At 41.4% G+C, this 16,398-nt stretch overlaps 3 protein-coding genes and 1 pseudogene across 3 annotated transcripts in view; 3 read left to right on the top strand and 1 right to left on the bottom strand.

Moving 5' to 3' along the window:
• The first annotated feature begins 251 nt into the window (after positions 1 to 251).
• Positions 252 to 4,469, top strand: tafazzin (tafazzin, phospholipid-lysophospholipid transacylase). The gene is made up of 11 exons (XM_018661468.2): positions 252 to 403; positions 1,352 to 1,498; positions 1,622 to 1,750; positions 1,832 to 1,877; positions 1,966 to 2,051; positions 2,136 to 2,216; positions 2,299 to 2,340; positions 2,427 to 2,489; positions 2,649 to 2,701; positions 2,784 to 2,861; positions 2,959 to 4,469. Exons 2-11 carry the CDS (start codon positions 1,390 to 1,392, stop codon positions 3,058 to 3,060), a joined length of 789 nt encoding a protein of 262 aa, XP_018516984.1. The 5' UTR covers positions 252 to 403; positions 1,352 to 1,389; the 3' UTR covers positions 3,061 to 4,469.
• A 418-nt stretch (positions 4,470 to 4,887) lies between these two features.
• On the top strand, positions 4,888 to 11,335 carry atp6ap1a (ATPase H+ transporting accessory protein 1a). The gene is made up of 11 exons (XM_018661451.2): positions 4,888 to 5,075; positions 6,377 to 6,503; positions 6,682 to 6,756; positions 6,858 to 7,051; positions 7,488 to 7,528; positions 7,625 to 7,710; positions 7,804 to 7,953; positions 8,154 to 8,311; positions 8,467 to 8,517; positions 8,743 to 8,980; positions 9,147 to 11,335. Exons 1-11 carry the CDS (start codon positions 4,945 to 4,947, stop codon positions 9,354 to 9,356), a joined length of 1,461 nt encoding a protein of 486 aa, XP_018516967.1. The 5' UTR covers positions 4,888 to 4,944; the 3' UTR covers positions 9,357 to 11,335.
• Positions 11,336 to 11,514: 179 nt separating this feature from the next.
• Positions 11,515 to 16,398, top strand: part of LOC108873281 (ladderlectin-like) — a 24,959-nt pseudogene continuing 20,075 nt past the window's right edge.
• Positions 16,030 to 16,398, bottom strand: part of LOC108873273 (rhamnose-binding lectin) — a 10,819-nt gene continuing 10,450 nt past the window's right edge. The window contains exons 18-19 of the mRNA XM_051070993.1: positions 16,245 to 16,377; positions 16,030 to 16,141 (exon numbers count right to left, since the gene is read on the bottom strand). Of these exons, the coding sequence (XP_050926950.1) occupies positions 16,030 to 16,141; positions 16,245 to 16,377 (245 nt within the window). The remainder of the gene's footprint in view (positions 16,142 to 16,244; positions 16,378 to 16,398) is intronic.

Here is a 16,398-nt window from a genome sequence, read left to right as displayed (position 1 = left end):
TTCTATAAGATTCTGTATTATTAACACAACATTCATCACTATTTAACCATCATTTATTCCAGGTTAATTCTCCACAAAGTGAAGCTCATAAACAGGGACAGGAGGTTTAGAGGAGCTTCACCTTTGGCCTAGTTCACAGCCTCCATTACCCACAAACCCTCACTTCTCAGCGCGGAGCGGGTTGTTGACAAAACACTAAGTCGTTACCGTTATTTATAAAGCTTTAACCGGAGAGAATAATGTGAAAAACAAAATAGTTCCCGCTACGTACAAAATACCTGGACAGCGATGAAGTTAAAAGACAGTATCCGTGAAGACTACAATACCCACAATTCAGTGAGTGGGATTTCAGTTCCGGTGTCGGTGACCATCGGGCTGTCAGCCGGAGAAAGGTGAAGTTGAGGTAAATGTTTGAACTTGTGATGTTTTCTTGAGTTTTTTGAAGTTATAACGTGTTTAAATGTTTTATATAAGGTCTCATAGAGTCACACGCCGCGTTATCTGTATGTTAAAGTGAATTAAAGGCCGTTTGTTGGTCAGTTTGACGCGTTAACACAGAATATAACTGTTGAATGAGTGTGTCGGTGCAGCTGCTGTGTAACGTTCAGGCTAAAACTGCGGCTCATCCTGTGATAAACCGCTGAATGACTTTGTTTTATTACTGCTCAAACGGTTTATGTGGCTAATGCTGAGTGAACTGTAGCTAGCAGGCTAACATCAGCTAGCTAACTGAGTATTTTGACAGCTGGATGTGTGGGGAGGTGATATGACTGAGATTAACTGATTAAAAACAAGGTGGTGTTATGTTTCCATGCTGCATGTTCCTAATTAAACCCGTGTTTAATCAAACATTCAGCAAACTACAAACATTTCCCTCTCCAGCTCCTCAGAGATGAATATTTGCTGGTTTCTGTGATAATAAACACATTATCTTAATCAAACAAGACAAGACATTGGATATTTTACTGTGCTTTTAACCGTTTCATTTCACAGGCCGAGTGATAAAGTTAAGACATTTATTAACTGATGAACTGATACAGGGCCTCTGTATAAAGTGACTGTGAAAGTTTAATCGACAACCACAAAGAGACAGAACAAGTAAATGAGTGAAACTACTGCAGAGAGATGAAGAAATGAACCACAAAACAAGATAATGACAAAAAAAGACACAAAGCGAGTAAAAACGAGCACATTAACATACAAAATAACTGTGCACAGACATAGACAACATCCATGGTTGCAGGTATCTCAGCTGAAAACACCACAGGGTGATCAGATCCAGTTTAAACCACTGTAAGTTCTGCCTTAGCTTCCCCTTCATATCATCAGTGCCCTGTTTGTGTTGTGTCAGGTTAGTGTGTGTGGATGTAGTGTGGGTGGAGAGCCGTGATGCCCCTGGAGGTCAGATGGCCGTTCCCACATTGCCCTGCTTTGGCATGGAGGATCTCCAGCTCACTGGTCATGGGCATGGTGGGCTCCTACTCCTACTTCTGGACCAGTAAGTTATAATATATATGTACATGTTCACACACACACACACTCACACACCAAGAATATTCTCACTCTCTAACACAGCTGCGTCTTGTTGTGCCGTCCTCCCTCCCAACCTCTCCGTCTTCAGAGTACATGAACTACTTGACGGTCCACAACCACGAGGTTCTGTTGAACCTGATTGACCAGAGACCCTCTGACACACCCCTCATCACCCTGTCCAATCACCAGTCCTGTATGGATGACCCACATATCTGGGGTAAGGACAGACTCACAGTCTGAAATCAAACAGTCTTTTCCGGTCGGCAGCATCAGAATTAACGGCGTCTGTTTGCGACAGGTGTGCTAAAGCTCAGGCAGCTGTGGAACTTCAACAAGATGCGGTGGTGAGTTTTATCACTTCTACACCACGTTCAGTCATTTGTTTGGTTTGATTTTGTGGATAATGAGTGGCTCCCCTCTGTGACTGGACAGGACCCCGGCAGCTTCCGACATCTGCTTCACAAGGGAGCTGCACTCCGGATTCTTCAGCCGTGGGAAGTGTGTTCCCGTCTGCAGAGGTGAGTGTCACACAGTTGTTCGTATGATCCCACTCTGTCTCACCGTCTACTGAATGAGGCGTGTACATGATGTGTTCTCCTCAGGCGATGGTGTTTACCAGAAGGGTATGGATTTCATCCTGGAGAAACTGAACAGAGGAGAGTGGGTGCACATTTTCCCAGAAGGTATGTAAACCTTCCTTCACTCTGCTCTCTTTTTTATCACAGTGGAGGATAAACACTTCCTGTTTTGTTTGTCGTTTAACAGGCAAAGTCAACATGACTGAAGAATTCATACGGTTAAAATGGGGTGAGCACGGTTTGTACCACTGTAATAACACTGTGTATGGACAGGTGTGTGCCTGTCAGTGTCAACATTTCTGCTTTGTGTTCTAGGTGTAGGTCGGCTGATAGCAGAGTGCTCCCTCAATCCCATTATCCTGCCGCTCTGGCATGTGGGTGAGTGACCCACCACCACACAGTGTCCTCACATGTTCTGCTGTTTCACTGCTTTTAAAGACTGAGTCTGCTACGCTGTAGACGCTGGAACCTCCAGGAAGGATCAGAAAATGTATAGAAAATTATTTGAAGATTATTTGTGTTCTGCTTTCATCTCAGGTTTGAGTGATGTTCTGCCCAATGTGACGCCCTACATTCCTCGGACTGGCAAGGTGAGAACGCTCACGTCTTCTTCATGGCAGCTTACTGTTACCTGTGAGCGACTGTAGTTGTAAGCGGTGGTTTTCCTTTCAGAGAATCACAGTCCTGGTGGGGAAACCGTTCAGTGTGAAAGACCTTGTTGAATCCCTCCGAGCTGAGAACAGGAGCCAGGTGAGGACAGACAGTTCTTTTCTGCTTAGAACAAAAAACAACATTATCAAACAGCTTTCAGAAAAGTTTCTTTCACTAAATTCTTTCTCAATTTCAGGTGGAAATGAGGAAGACTTTGACTGACCTTATCCAGGGGGAGTTCCGGAGCCTGAAGGCCCAGGCCGAGGCGCTCCATGTGCAGGTCTACACCAAGTCCTGAGTCCCAGCCGTCCTGCTTCTGCCTGCTACACTCCTCACAGCCAACCAGACTGACGATCCTTTACCCTGAAACTGAGGGTAATAAGCTGAGAATACAGGACAGTTTGTACCTCGCTCTTCTGGTATCCACTCCCGTCCTTCACCCTGCTGCAGCTCCCACACCTCCACACTTTGAATCCACCGAGTCATGACAGACTGAAGAACAGTTACACCAAGATGTGATCACGATCAACAACAGAAACTCCTTTGTAATTCAGCCATCGTTTAAAGAGCAGGCATGTTTTTATTCAGTTAGCACGCAAACAGAGTTGTTTGGGTCTGGTCCAGTCCACTGCCTCAGCAGGAGCAGTTTAGACAGTAGATAGATGATTGGTGATTACTTGAATTCATACCAGTCAGTGCTGAGTGACGAAGAGTGAAGATGTTGAATGTCTGTAGCTTTTAGACTGAATTTCTACAGTAGATAAAGCATGAAGTATGATTGAATTTACTACTTTAACTTGTTATTTGAGCTGCTCAGCTGTGTTTCAGCTGTTCTCTCACTGGTATCATCAGCTCAGCCCAGTGTCGGAGGAGTCACATCAGTTTTGGACGATTCTGCGCCTCGTGAGTTAAACCCAGTGCCGACACAGGAGGAGAAAACAAAACACAAATGTCTGTAACTGACTGAGGGAGTGAAGTTACGCTGCCGGTCGGTTACTCTGTCAGAATGATTTGCACAGTCCATTCATCCATTCATTTAGTATTAGTAGTAACTTCAAGCCATTGGCACTGGGTGTAAAATAAATAAATAATAGTTATTGATCATAATTCAGCTCTGCAGAATCGTCTAATACTGATGTTCCTGTCTGACGTTGCATCAACCTGTTACCCTGTTTTTAGGAGAACTGTCCACGAAGCTGCTGTTTGTTTACATACTAAATATTAGTATGCAGTGTGCTCCACTGTACATATGGAGTGATATAGATTTCTAATCTGCTGAAGACGTTCATCAGGAAGTCAGGAAATACCACACAGTTAACTGTTCATCAGAAACAGCCATGCAGAGTAAATGACTGTTAGGAATGACAATGATAACTACCATCTTATATTTTGCTTTTATTTCATCCTCACAGCTTTAAATCAGGTGACTCCTCAGTCATACTGTCACTGACGTCACCATGTGCATCTCTCTACTTCCTATGCTCAAATCAAGTTTGCTAATTATTTCTTTTCTGTCGAGAATTTTCTTTTTTCAGAAGTTTTTCTGTCGATCCCTTCAACCTCTGAATGCACAGAGATCAGTGGCTTTTATAAGGGAGACAAAGGCCAGGGCTAAGTGATCTGTGCTGTTTTTTATAAATGTATTGCCTTACTTTCCACTCTTTCCTACTGTATGTGAATGCCAATAAAGTATTTGACTTTTCTAAATTTGAATAATGTACTGCCATCCTGTTGACCTATGTGAACCTTCACCTTTCAACCCTCAACTGATTAAATATGACAAAACAGCAAATGATGAAAATGTCATTAGCCACGTTAATGACAAAAATATATATATACAAGAAATATACTATGTTGTTTTCTTCAATGGTGGATTTTTTGAGCTTTTTCTCTAAGAAGAGACACATAACGAGTAAAAAAAAGACGTACAGAGATCCCAAAATGACACAAAGAGGTGCAAAACAACCAGACAAAACAAGTAAAAACAGATGCAGAGACAAAACATGAGGATGACCGGAGGGGTCCACTGTACGTAGGAACCGTTACGCTCCTGTGTGTCACAGGATTTGATGTCCCCCGCTGCAGAGAGCTGAGGAGGAGGCAGAGCAGCATCTTCTTGATCCACCGTCACGTGACCTCACTGTACTCGACGTCACGTCACCTGCTGTCAGAGACCGCAAAGATGGCGTCGGAAGGGACACTGCAGCGGGGCAGCATCTCTGCGGCTTTGGCCGTTTTTCTCGGTTTATTAAACGTACTGAACACGGGAAACTGCGACGAGCAGGTGCCGCTGCTTCTGTGGACCAGCGAAGGGTGAGCAGTGAAGATATCTCTGTGTTTTTCCTCTCACGGAGGCGGTTTCATGGGTTAACGGGATCTGACGCTCTTATTACCGTTTGGCTAACGGTTAGCGGCGTCGGTTGAGGATTTTGAGCTGCAAAATGACCTCAGCACATCTCTGTTAGATTATAAATAAAACAGACTCGACTGTGGTTCACGCTAGTTCTTTAATAATTAAATAATTAAAATACGGTGAGGTGACATGAGAATATACCTGTAATCCTAATGAATGTCAGGTGTCATATCACCTGTCATCTGACATTAGCGAGCCGTTTACTGAAGCTGTGTGAAACATGACCAGTGAGATGTGTGTGTGATATTTTAATTAGTTAATTAAAACACCTTTCATCCATTTTAAAGCCAAATGTATCCTGATAGACCAGCTGAACCCTACAGCTGAAATAATCAGAGGATTAATCAATGAAGTGATCGACAGAGATGTAGTCCTCCACAGTATCAGACTGGTTTACTATGATAGTAAACCTAACGTGGTTTCAGGGAATAATTACAGGTTTTCAGACATTTCACACACCGAACAGTCAATTGATTATTAAAGAAAGTGATTATCAGATGTGAAAATAATTGTTTCAAAAGCCCTTAGAGTTTCTCCAACTTTATATTTGTACTACATTACATTTCAGAGAGATAGTATACCCCTGTACTCTGTTACATTTAGCTGTACTCTGTTACATTTAGCTGAGAGTTACTTGATGATTGGGATTTTAAATACAAAACAGAGAAGATATGTCTCATCTCTTACAAACTGAAGGTGGTGTTTTAAAGGTATTTGCCATCTGGATGACAAAACATTCAATTCAAAATTCAATGCTTCTGCATAATAGATATAATGTTTTGCCTGTTTGTAAAATTGTGACTGTATTTCATTCAGACAGATAAAAATGATGTATGTCAATGCTGTTTTTGAAAAATATTAGTAATTTATATTGAGTGAAAATCTGAAATATTGTTAAGAAACATCAATATAAACCAAAACATTGGTTTACACTGTACAAATCAAGCAAGAACATGTGCCATTTCCAGCTACAGATTAGAAAACTAGCTGCATTTTGGGAAACAAGTTTTTGTTTATGTATTTATATATTTATTTTACCATGCACATGTTCACACATTCAGAACAATAATCCGATAATACTCTTGTTGCATAATGATTTTTGCTGGTACAGGTCTTGTGCTCTCACCTGAGTAAGATATTGAAAGCGTGTGGTTTAACATGGTTGTTTGACCTGGATACTTATATTCTCCACCTCCACCAGGATCTCTCTGCCCACTCAGACCCCTCCCACCGCCGGTCACATCGTCGGGCAGCAGCAGCTCGCCTCGTACCTGGAGACGGCTCTGAACGTGGGTCCACGAAATGTAGTGCTGTTCCTTCAGGACAAGGTACACATACACACACACACACACACACACACACACACATGCACATTATATATAAGAACTCAAGGTTAAAATAGAGGCTGTCTACGTTCTGTGATGGTCTTGAATGATTAAAACATGACCAGGTTGCCTAGTCAGATATGTCCATCACAGTTTCCTCCTCTCCCTGTGTGTACTCCAGATGAGCATAGAGGACTTCACCATGTACGGAGGAGCTTTTGGAAACAAGCAGGACAGTGTTTATCCAAACCTCGAGGTAAGATGAACTGACCGTGTGGATCAGTGTAACCTCTCACTCCTTCATTATCTCTTTATCCTGTTTGACATTCGTTCTGTTTTGTCTCTCCTGTGTCACAGGGGGCTCTGGTGTCCTCGTCCTCCCCCCTGGTCTTACCTGCTGTGTCCTGGCCCGCCTCCAACGCCGTGATTGGCCAGCTTCAGGACCAGTTGGAAACCTCCCCTCTGTACATGGACCCTGAGACACTGAGCCAGCTGAGACTGAATGCCTCCTCACCGGCCCTGCTGGTGTTCAGGCTGCCCTACGGCATCGGGTCAGTTCAGTCATCACAGGCAGCAAACATCAGAGGATAAAGTTCATACTGACTGTGATACCAGTAAACTGGTTTAAACCTGTGTGGTTGCCATAAAGATACTATTTGTATGTTTCACTTTGTTAATGTTGATTGTGTCTCTGATATAATGTAGATACATTTTAATTCCATTTTAGTCAACAACAGATTAAAGACACTTCATTTTTCATCAGTGAACTTGACTTCATATCTGATTGAAATAGTTCACACATAGTTTTCTGCAGTAACAGACTCAGTTGTCCTCATGACTCATTATCATTAATTAATTACAGGTTGTTTCTCTGGATGTGATGAGGTTGTTTCATCAATATGAATGTTGTCTGATTCTGATTTTGATTTTATTTTACTTTCTGTTTTTGTCCGTATCTCATTGTTGTCTGGTCTGACTTTGTTGCAGGGCTGATCTGATGTCAGCTAAAGAGGTTCTCAGTGGAAACGGTGAGTCTGTCATTTAGCCTTTTTAACCTGTCACATAAAACTGCTCTGTGCCAACAGCATGATTTTTATACAAACTTATTCACACAAAATTTTCAGATGAGGTGATTGGTCAGGTGTTGAGCATCATGAAGAGCCAGTCTGTTCCATACACAGCCATTTACACAGCCCTGCGGCCCTCCAGGGTGAGACCAGCCTCTTCTCTGTTAGTGTGTGTTTCATTCGAACACGTCTCTGTTGTTCTGCTGCAGTTTTGAATTCTTTCTGTCTGTGCACAGGAGGCAGCGTCTCTCTCTATGGAGGCAGGTCTGGGTGGAGGACGCTCTCTGCTGCAGTCCAGAGGTGGATACAGGGAGAGGGAGAGAGAGCGGGAGAGGCAGCGGAGGATTAAAGAGAAGGCTGGGATCTACGCTCCAGTGGAGTTTAAGGTGGAATAACATGGTTTTATCTTTTTATGGCATTTGGTTCCTACCTGGTTTTACCCAACCTTAGAGCCACAGACAGAGGAGGGAAGTCAGAAAGTGTTAGGAGACGTCGTCTGGTTTATTAAAAAAAAAATCAGCAGCCTTAGATCTCAGCTCTTTGACCTCTCATCTCTTCCCTCGGCTTCTGTTCTCTCTCTGTGCAGGAAGGGGAGGAAACCTGTATCCTCCTGTGGGCCAAGGGCCTGTCGGTGAAGATCCTTCGGAGCGGCCGCTGGGAAGAGCATGACCTGACCCCGTCTACCTTCGGGGAGGGTGTCAGCCCAAAACTCCACGGCTCCAGCTGCGACAAAACCAAAGCAAAGTAAGATCATGGTTTTAATGCACAGAAGAAAGTGGGGCTGAATCCTCTGGACTGTTTCTAACTTCTCCCAGGCTTAGTTATAAGTATATGATGTGTAGATGTTATTTCACCTTTGTTTTTGTTCTTTCTCACATTCCATGTTTGGTTTTTTGCAGGTTGGTTCTTAATTATGAGAACGTCCTCGGCCACCGCAGCTTTAAACTGATGTAAGTCTGCACAACATGGATGCATCACACTCATCAGCACAGTTTATATTTCTGTGTCTGATGTCCTCTTTAATTTAGAAATAGAAATAATCCTAGTGGACATGGATCAATGCAGAGTGCCATCTTCAGAACCCTTCAAAAATCTGCATATTTACACGTGTGTGTGTGTGTGTGTGTGTGTGTGTGTGTGTGTGTGTGTGTGTGTGTGTGTGTGTCGATGTCCAGCTTTGCCATGAGCCAGCGTCACTACAAGGTGTCCGCCCGCCGCTGGTTCACACTCGACGCCGTGGAGCTGGAGTACGATGGGACCAAAGCCACATTCAACGGCAGCAGAAACATTTACGCCCCGGCTGAGTACTCGTACCGCTGCGAGTCCGTCACCAGCTTCCGTTGGCCGCTGCTCGTCCCGCGCTCATCCAAAGATCCAGCCAATCAGTGGAGGGTCTCCTTTGAAGACTTCCAGGTAAGATGGTGATTTTTTTCCCTTTAATAATGATATATATTAAATACTTTAGAATAGCAAGAGGTTTTCTGCATTCATTGGTGATCTGATCTTCATCTGAGTCACAAGCCAATCAGTCTTTACAGTGATTAACGAGGTCACCCCGTCTTTATCGTCCCCTCCACAGATCCAGGGCTTTAACGTGACTGGCAGTGAATTCTCCTACGCCAGTGACTGTGCGGGCTTCTTCTCTCCTGGTATCTGGATGGGTCTGATGACCAGTCTTCTCATGGTCCTGGTTCTCACCTACGGCCTGCACATGATCATGCAGCTCCGCACGATGGACCGCTTCGACGACCCCAAGGGCCCGGCCATCTCCGTGCCCCAGACGGAGTAAGCACACCCGCAGTCTGTCCCCTGACTTCACCCTCCATCGTTCCTCCTTTCTGTCCCTCCTCTCACTGCAATGCTTCCACTCCCACCCTGTTCATGCCTCCTCCCATTCATCTGTAGTTGGGCATTATACACAATAAGTAGTGATGTTGTCAGAATAAGGGTTTATCCATCACAGAACAGTTGATGCCTTTTAAAATGTTCATCCTGAGACTGAAGGATCTGGTTTTCAGGTGGTCTGTGCCTCTCGTGTTTTAGCGTCATATTTGAGTTCCTGTTTCTCTTACAGTGAATTTTTATATGACCAGGAGACAGTAAGACTTTGTGTTGGAGATTTTAATGCAAATTTTTAACTATAACAATATTTACAAAAAATGCCATGTCCAAAATTATTCATACCCTGAAAAATTATTTAAACTTCTTTACCAGTTCAAATGGTCCTGGTAACTTCTACCATGTCATAATTCTAGAGGCTAGAAATATTTGAAGTAAATGAATCAGACTGGTCAGACTCTGTTCTGATACCTCTGGTCTGAGACCTGTTGACTGACTGGTCCATTGTGATTGTAAGAGAGAGAGAATGAAATAGCTAAAAGAAGCCGAAATCGTGTGGTGAGAGGCCAAGAAGAATCCAGAGCAGACGCTGCTCAGAGCTGGTCTCCATGGATGCCGACCAAGAAGGACTCCAGTTGGCCAAAGAAGAACGGAGAAGCATTCAACCCCAAGAGGACCATCGCCACGGTCAAGAAGGCAAGTAAACAGCATCATGAGGGAAGAGGATGACATTAAGATTCTGGAGGAAAACATGAGGCAGGCTGCAGAGAAACTTAACCTGAAACATAGAGCATTTTGGAGCAGCCCAGAGTCCAGAACTGGATCCTGTCAAAAGACCAGAGTGATGGTGAGGAAGCCCTGGAGATCAGCAGAGGAAGCTGAAAACTGAAACTGTGATGGAAAATAAAGGCTTTGCCACTGCTTACTGAAAAAGGCTCTGAAGAATTATGGACACGGAACTTTTACATTTATTTCTCCACCACAATGTCTTTCTCTGTCATGTCTAAGCAGAGGAAACCTACTGATCAAGTCAGTAAGAATAACTTCAGGCTTAACTGAACAGTAACATTTCCACTGTTAGTAAAGAATCTGAGAGACACCTCTAACCTCCTGGATAAAAAATAATGAGAGATTTCTGCCCATTTTGAATTTGCTAGCTGGAAATGACATTTGTTTTTATATGATGTGAACCAAATCTAAACATCCTGCTTATATTTATCCATATATAAATGTTACTTTATATTTTTCCATGAATCTCTTTTATTGTGCAGCTAAGTGAATATTTTTTAATCTTTGAGGATTCTGGAAATAGCTTCAGAGCAGTGCTGCGATCCTCTAACTCTAACTCCAGCGTAACACTAACACATGAGAGGCACAAACTGGATCAATCATGTTCCACATTAAAGGGATACAGCTGTACATATGGGGACAGAAATAACTTATGAAAAATGAAATGAATTATGAAAAGATATTTATTGGTGAAACTACTGTCATTTGTGTTTACAATTGTGTCTGTGAGTAGAAATGTAGTTATTGAATGAAGGGAATACGTTTTCTGTTTGGAGGATAGATCAGTCATATCCATTCAGTTTAGGTCAAAGGGACATTTGGACATTTTGAAATGAAGAACATGAAAAAGGCACTGAAATACAGCGTTCACAGTCAACACATTCCCAGTTGTTTTGCAGTAATCCTCATGGTCGTCTTAACTTTTCATTTTTGAACAATATTGTTTTTCTCTCATAATCAACATGAACATTGTATTTCTCAACTGATGTGCACTGAAATATGCTTAATGTGAAATTGTTATTTTTCCGTTTGTTAATTTATTTTGTTTTGATTTGTAGTGAATATCAATGATGTAAGGTCCTGGTATGGTCCTGTGTCGTGCTGCTGCTGTGACCCCAATAAAACATCTGTGAAAACTGAGGCTTCATTTGATTTTCTCTCTTATTATGTATTTGTTTTATACAGCAATTCATCATGGAAATATTACAGAAATATTACATCATTGTCCTCAGTGGTACAAACAACTTTGTGCTATACTGTGATATATATATATATATATATATATATATATATACATAACATAACTACAGTCACCACAATATAAAAAAAAGCACAATTCACATTTAATGTAAATCCATATGAAGTGGCATTAGACAACTTATTTGGTTTAAACTTGTCATTTTTTACTGTTGATTGCAAAATAAAATGGCTGTCGAACAACGACACAGTAGTGCTTCAGATTCTTCCGCTCTGCCTCCTAGCGTGGCTTTTCGCGGTCAACGGCAAAAATGAAGAGCGCAAAGTTACTGCGCATGCGCAACCAAAGCAGGAAGCGCACAGCGCTTCTGTTGTCACCGGCAGTTAGGTAGTTTTCCCTCAGAACGGTGATGGCGGGTGGTGGAAACTACTCAGCGAAAGAAAAGACAGAGACAGAAATGCAGCGCTGGAGTTTCCCTTCTTAGACCGAGTATGATGTTTTTACGGCCCGACTGCGCACCGGGATTTGTCCCGGTTATTCCAACGGCCAGTCCGACTATGGAGAGAGCTCGGAGGGTTCCGACCGGCGAGCGGTATATCGGTAAGTAACGAAACCTGCCGACTTGTTAATACAACCGGGTGCTTGCTCTTCCTCTACCACAGCGCCGAGACCAGGGTTTTTAATTCAAACTGGGATTCTTGTAGTTGTTTCTTGCTTTGGACAGTAGCTAGTCTGATAGCGGCAGCCATGTTGCTAACGCTACCGCAGAGTTAGCCACTTGACGCTAGCGGCAGCGTTAGCAACATGGCTGCCGTTATCCAGTACCGTTTCTGCTGTTCATTTACATTTTGTGAAAATGTAATCTTCCTACATTATGACAATTTATTATTATTTATTTTTCTAAATTTTGCCAAAGAGTCACATTTTAAGAAATTAATCTAAAAACTCAAAATCAGAATAAGTCGTTAATAAACAGTGTAATGTGCGCTTAAGGTTGTTCAGTTGTACCACAGCTCAGACGTTGGATGCCCTGGAGGTCATCACAGGTGAAGCCTAGAAGGAAGAAATTGTTTAAGAATTAATACTTACTGAACAAATAGTTGCAGAGTTATAAATAGAAGACACACAGGTCCCTCACCTGCTCTGTGTGTGAAGGCTTCTCAAGGTGAAGGTTTGGCAAGAAATTGGCTATTGATTAACTGTTATACAGGATAAAGATTAAAAGTGGACAGTGGAACACAGCTGATAAGCTTTAATGTCGATCAGTTTTGAACTCTCCAGCTCTCTATTAATGTAACATCTGTCACAACAAATTGCTGTTGGTCAATGGCATGTGTTTAAGTTCAGTTAAGTTGAACTTGACATAAAAAATTTCACTGGATGCCTCCATGTGATGGATCTGTGATTAATGTGAATCAACAGATCACATTAATTCCATTAAATTCATTAACTGTGCTGTGAAATGACCATTTTAAATACCTACACAGACACATGACACTGCATTTATTTCAAGTCATTTCTAATAATTTCAGCTGAGAGGAGTTTTGCAGCATTAATGCTGAGTAATCCGTTTGTGTGTTGTAATGAAGGAAAGAAGAAAAGACAACCAAGGACAAGAAGCAGAAAGGTGAGGGAAGTGCTAATGTGTGAATTATTATCATCATTTGGTTGTTTGTTTAAATGTGGTTAAGTTTTAACGATAGAACAATGTGTATAGTTCCTGACTTCTCATCCAAAAAAAAAACATTCAAACATCCATTTACCTGAACCCACAAGTAAAGATACTGCCAGCACTGAAAAAGAAAATTACATGATATGATTTATTTATTTATCTTGTTGCCTCTGTGTAAAGCCACTTTATCAGTGTTCTGTGAGTTAATGAAACCAAAGTTTGATATTGGCTTAACAGAACCTTTATTAATGGCTGCAGACCCATAGTTTATTAGAAAGGGAGAAACTCTTGAATCTTTTTAATGACTTGAATGTTAATGACTCAGCAGCCAGTTATTTTCACAACCAAAAACAAGTTTTTCATAATAATTTAAAACTAATGTATAAAGCATAATTAAATGATTCATTAAAGGTTCAGTGAGACAGAATTGAGGTTTTATCTTCAATAATGTGATTGCTGCTGTTTATGCAAAATTTGTTTTTAGTGGCCTTTAGTGATCACCATTTCCCCATGACGTCTGTGGACCTGATGTCCCAGCTCGACAGAAGAGGTGAGTACAAAAACAAGCACTTTAGTTAGACGTAGTTTGATGTGAACAATTGCCATTGGATTACATTGCAGCAGCTGCTCACGGTGACAGGTTACACTATTCTTGATCAATACTGCACCAATTCCAAAGATTCAGGTCCCCACAAATCGTTTGCACCCAAAAACATTAAAAAGGTTTGTCTTTGTTAAAATAAGGTTTCGGCTCCTTGTGGTAACTGCTGCAGTAGAGCTGATTATTGTTAAAATATGGAAAATAAACTGCAGGAACATGCTTCAGTTTTTCATCAAATACCAATGAAAGAAATGCTGAATGTGAGACTGTAATGAGTTATAGAGGTTAGTCTCTGGCTCTATAAATTAGACCTGAACCACATTGTTTGGAAATATTAAAAGTCCAAAATGATCAATTAACACAGGGACGCAAGGTTGGAACTCTGAAAATCTGTTGTTGATTTCACTGTGTCTTCAACTGTTAACAAAAGCCATCACCTAACAACGTATAAACTGCACAAAATACTTTGTTCTACTCAAGTAGGATTAAGTCTTTTTACTTATCTGGTGCTCAGATAACATAACAGTTATATGTCATCTCTTTCATTCACTCCGATTAGACACAAGTTGTTTTAGCAAGAAAGTAGGAATCTTATTAAAATCTAAATTCAAGCTTCCTGATTCTATATGAATCCACATAATGATTATTTTGTCATTGTCAGTCACATACTCACACAGTGTGGTGCTGAGTCTGGAGCAGAGCATGGTGCTAGAGGATTTGGTTTCTGGAACTGGAGTTGAACTGATGGTGGTTTAAACAGATACCTGGTATTTATTCAAAGAACTGTCTAATGGAAGAGCCACAATGTTTTACTTAGCTGCGAGGAAAATAAACACATCATAGTTCGTTTCTTTGTTTACCCTCTTTACTTAAAGTTTGCATTGTGGGTGTTAATGTCAACAACATCCTGATATCGCCATCTGACTGACACCACTCCAATAACTGCAAGCACATGTGATATGTAAATGAATAAAAAGCCAGACCAAGAGTCTACAGACATGCTAACATCCCTGAGGCTGTCCTTAGACACGGCTGTGCATTGAGCTGAATGCTAATGTTAGCATGGCATCGCATTTAGAATAGCTGGGCTTCCATCAACCTGTTTTTAAATTTTGCATTTTCAACTTGAACATAAAAAACCTGTGAAGAAGCATCAGGAATTTGACTGTGCTTTTGCCTGTTGAGTGTTGTGGAGTTTCTTTGAGGCAGTTAATTACTGTATTATTGTACATAGACAGATAACTGGTGTATGTTTTAGTAAGAACTAAAAAAAATGTACATATTCTGTATTTCATGACCCAGGACAGGACCCTGGTGTTGTCAGGTGTTCTCAGATACAGATTTGGACCGTACTGTGGGATATTGTAGTGTAGTACATAAAGCCAGACAGGCTGTCAGCGCAAGACAAGTTTATTTGAAGAGCACAACGAAAACCAAGAGAGTTACATTAGAATAAAATGAAATAAAATAGACTAAATGAAAAACTAACACTGCAAATCAAATCAGATCAAATCAATCAAAGGCACATGAAATCAATAATGATTCATTTAGATTTCAATTAATGTCATTCAAAGCCTGTATATTTTGATGTCGTTTTGGTTTCAGTTAGTTGCTGGAGACAGAGGATCTGAAAGAGAATAGATAAAATATTTACTTAGACGGATGAATAAAGTTACTGACGGCACAAAATCCAAACAAGGTTAAGGCAGAAGTCGTTAATAAACAGTGTAATGTGTCTGATCTCAAACTTCCCTTGTTATATTGTACTGTGTGTAATTCTGGGACTAACTAACTACCATGTGGTACAAAAGTAGATTTACATTATGGACGAGCAGGATGACAGCATTGTAGATTGTAAACATTAATGAAGAAACTCTGAAATCAGCAGAAATGGCTATGCTGTTATTTCCCTCCATTCTCTCCTTTTTCTTCTTGTTGACGTTTATGAAGCAGAGTCCTAAAGCCCTGGGATATGAGCAAATGTTTCACTCAAGTTTAAACATGTTCCCCTCATGCAGAGGTGTCTCTGTGTCCGTTTACACCTGCCTGGGCGAATTTGCATTTAATTGCATTTTTCTACTGATTTAAAATTCACAAGGCATAATATCATGTATGCGGAGATGACTGTTTTCCAGGCTTCTCTGTTTAACACAGCTTGATAGTTAGTATAATAGTTAACTAAATCAATGGTCGGCACTAGTACTTAGATGTCTACTTTTGGTGATCTCTTTGATAAATTAAGGACCTATTGTTGACTGTATCTCAACATCAGCCTGTCATCCATATTGTATATACTACATGATGTTTTGTTTTTTGGGACCAAAGCATCAATAGAGTGAAACAGCCCTAAAAGGGCCTTTGAGCTACATACATCGACATGAGTAAGCCACCTCCAGGTACTTGTAAGTGCCAACACAGGGGTCTCCAAACACTGAGTTGCTCGCTTTGACAGCACAGCTGCTCTTCCCATCACAGCTGAGGAAGCAGAGTGATGAGAGTGAACACAGACAGGAAATATGGGCATCGTTTGAGAGGAGATGAACATGCATTCATTTACATAAAGAATAGGAAGTGGCACCTTTGAGCAACTTTGTGCGTGGGACTTGAGCATTGGACGTTTTGGATCTGAGAGGCAGGGCGTCCGTACGAGCACGTGGTCGGGTCATGGCGCCCATAGTCAGCACCATGCACAAATATAACCTGTCCTTCATCTGACACAGAGGAGGAAAGGT

Source organism: Lates calcarifer, linkage group LG6, assembly GCF_001640805.2.
Source record: "Lates calcarifer isolate ASB-BC8 linkage group LG6, TLL_Latcal_v3, whole genome shotgun sequence".
Lineage (NCBI taxonomy): Eukaryota > Metazoa > Chordata > Actinopteri > Centropomidae > Lates > Lates calcarifer.
The sequence above is the reverse complement of the archived record's forward strand: the minus strand, read 5'-3'. Positions and strand labels throughout refer to the sequence as shown.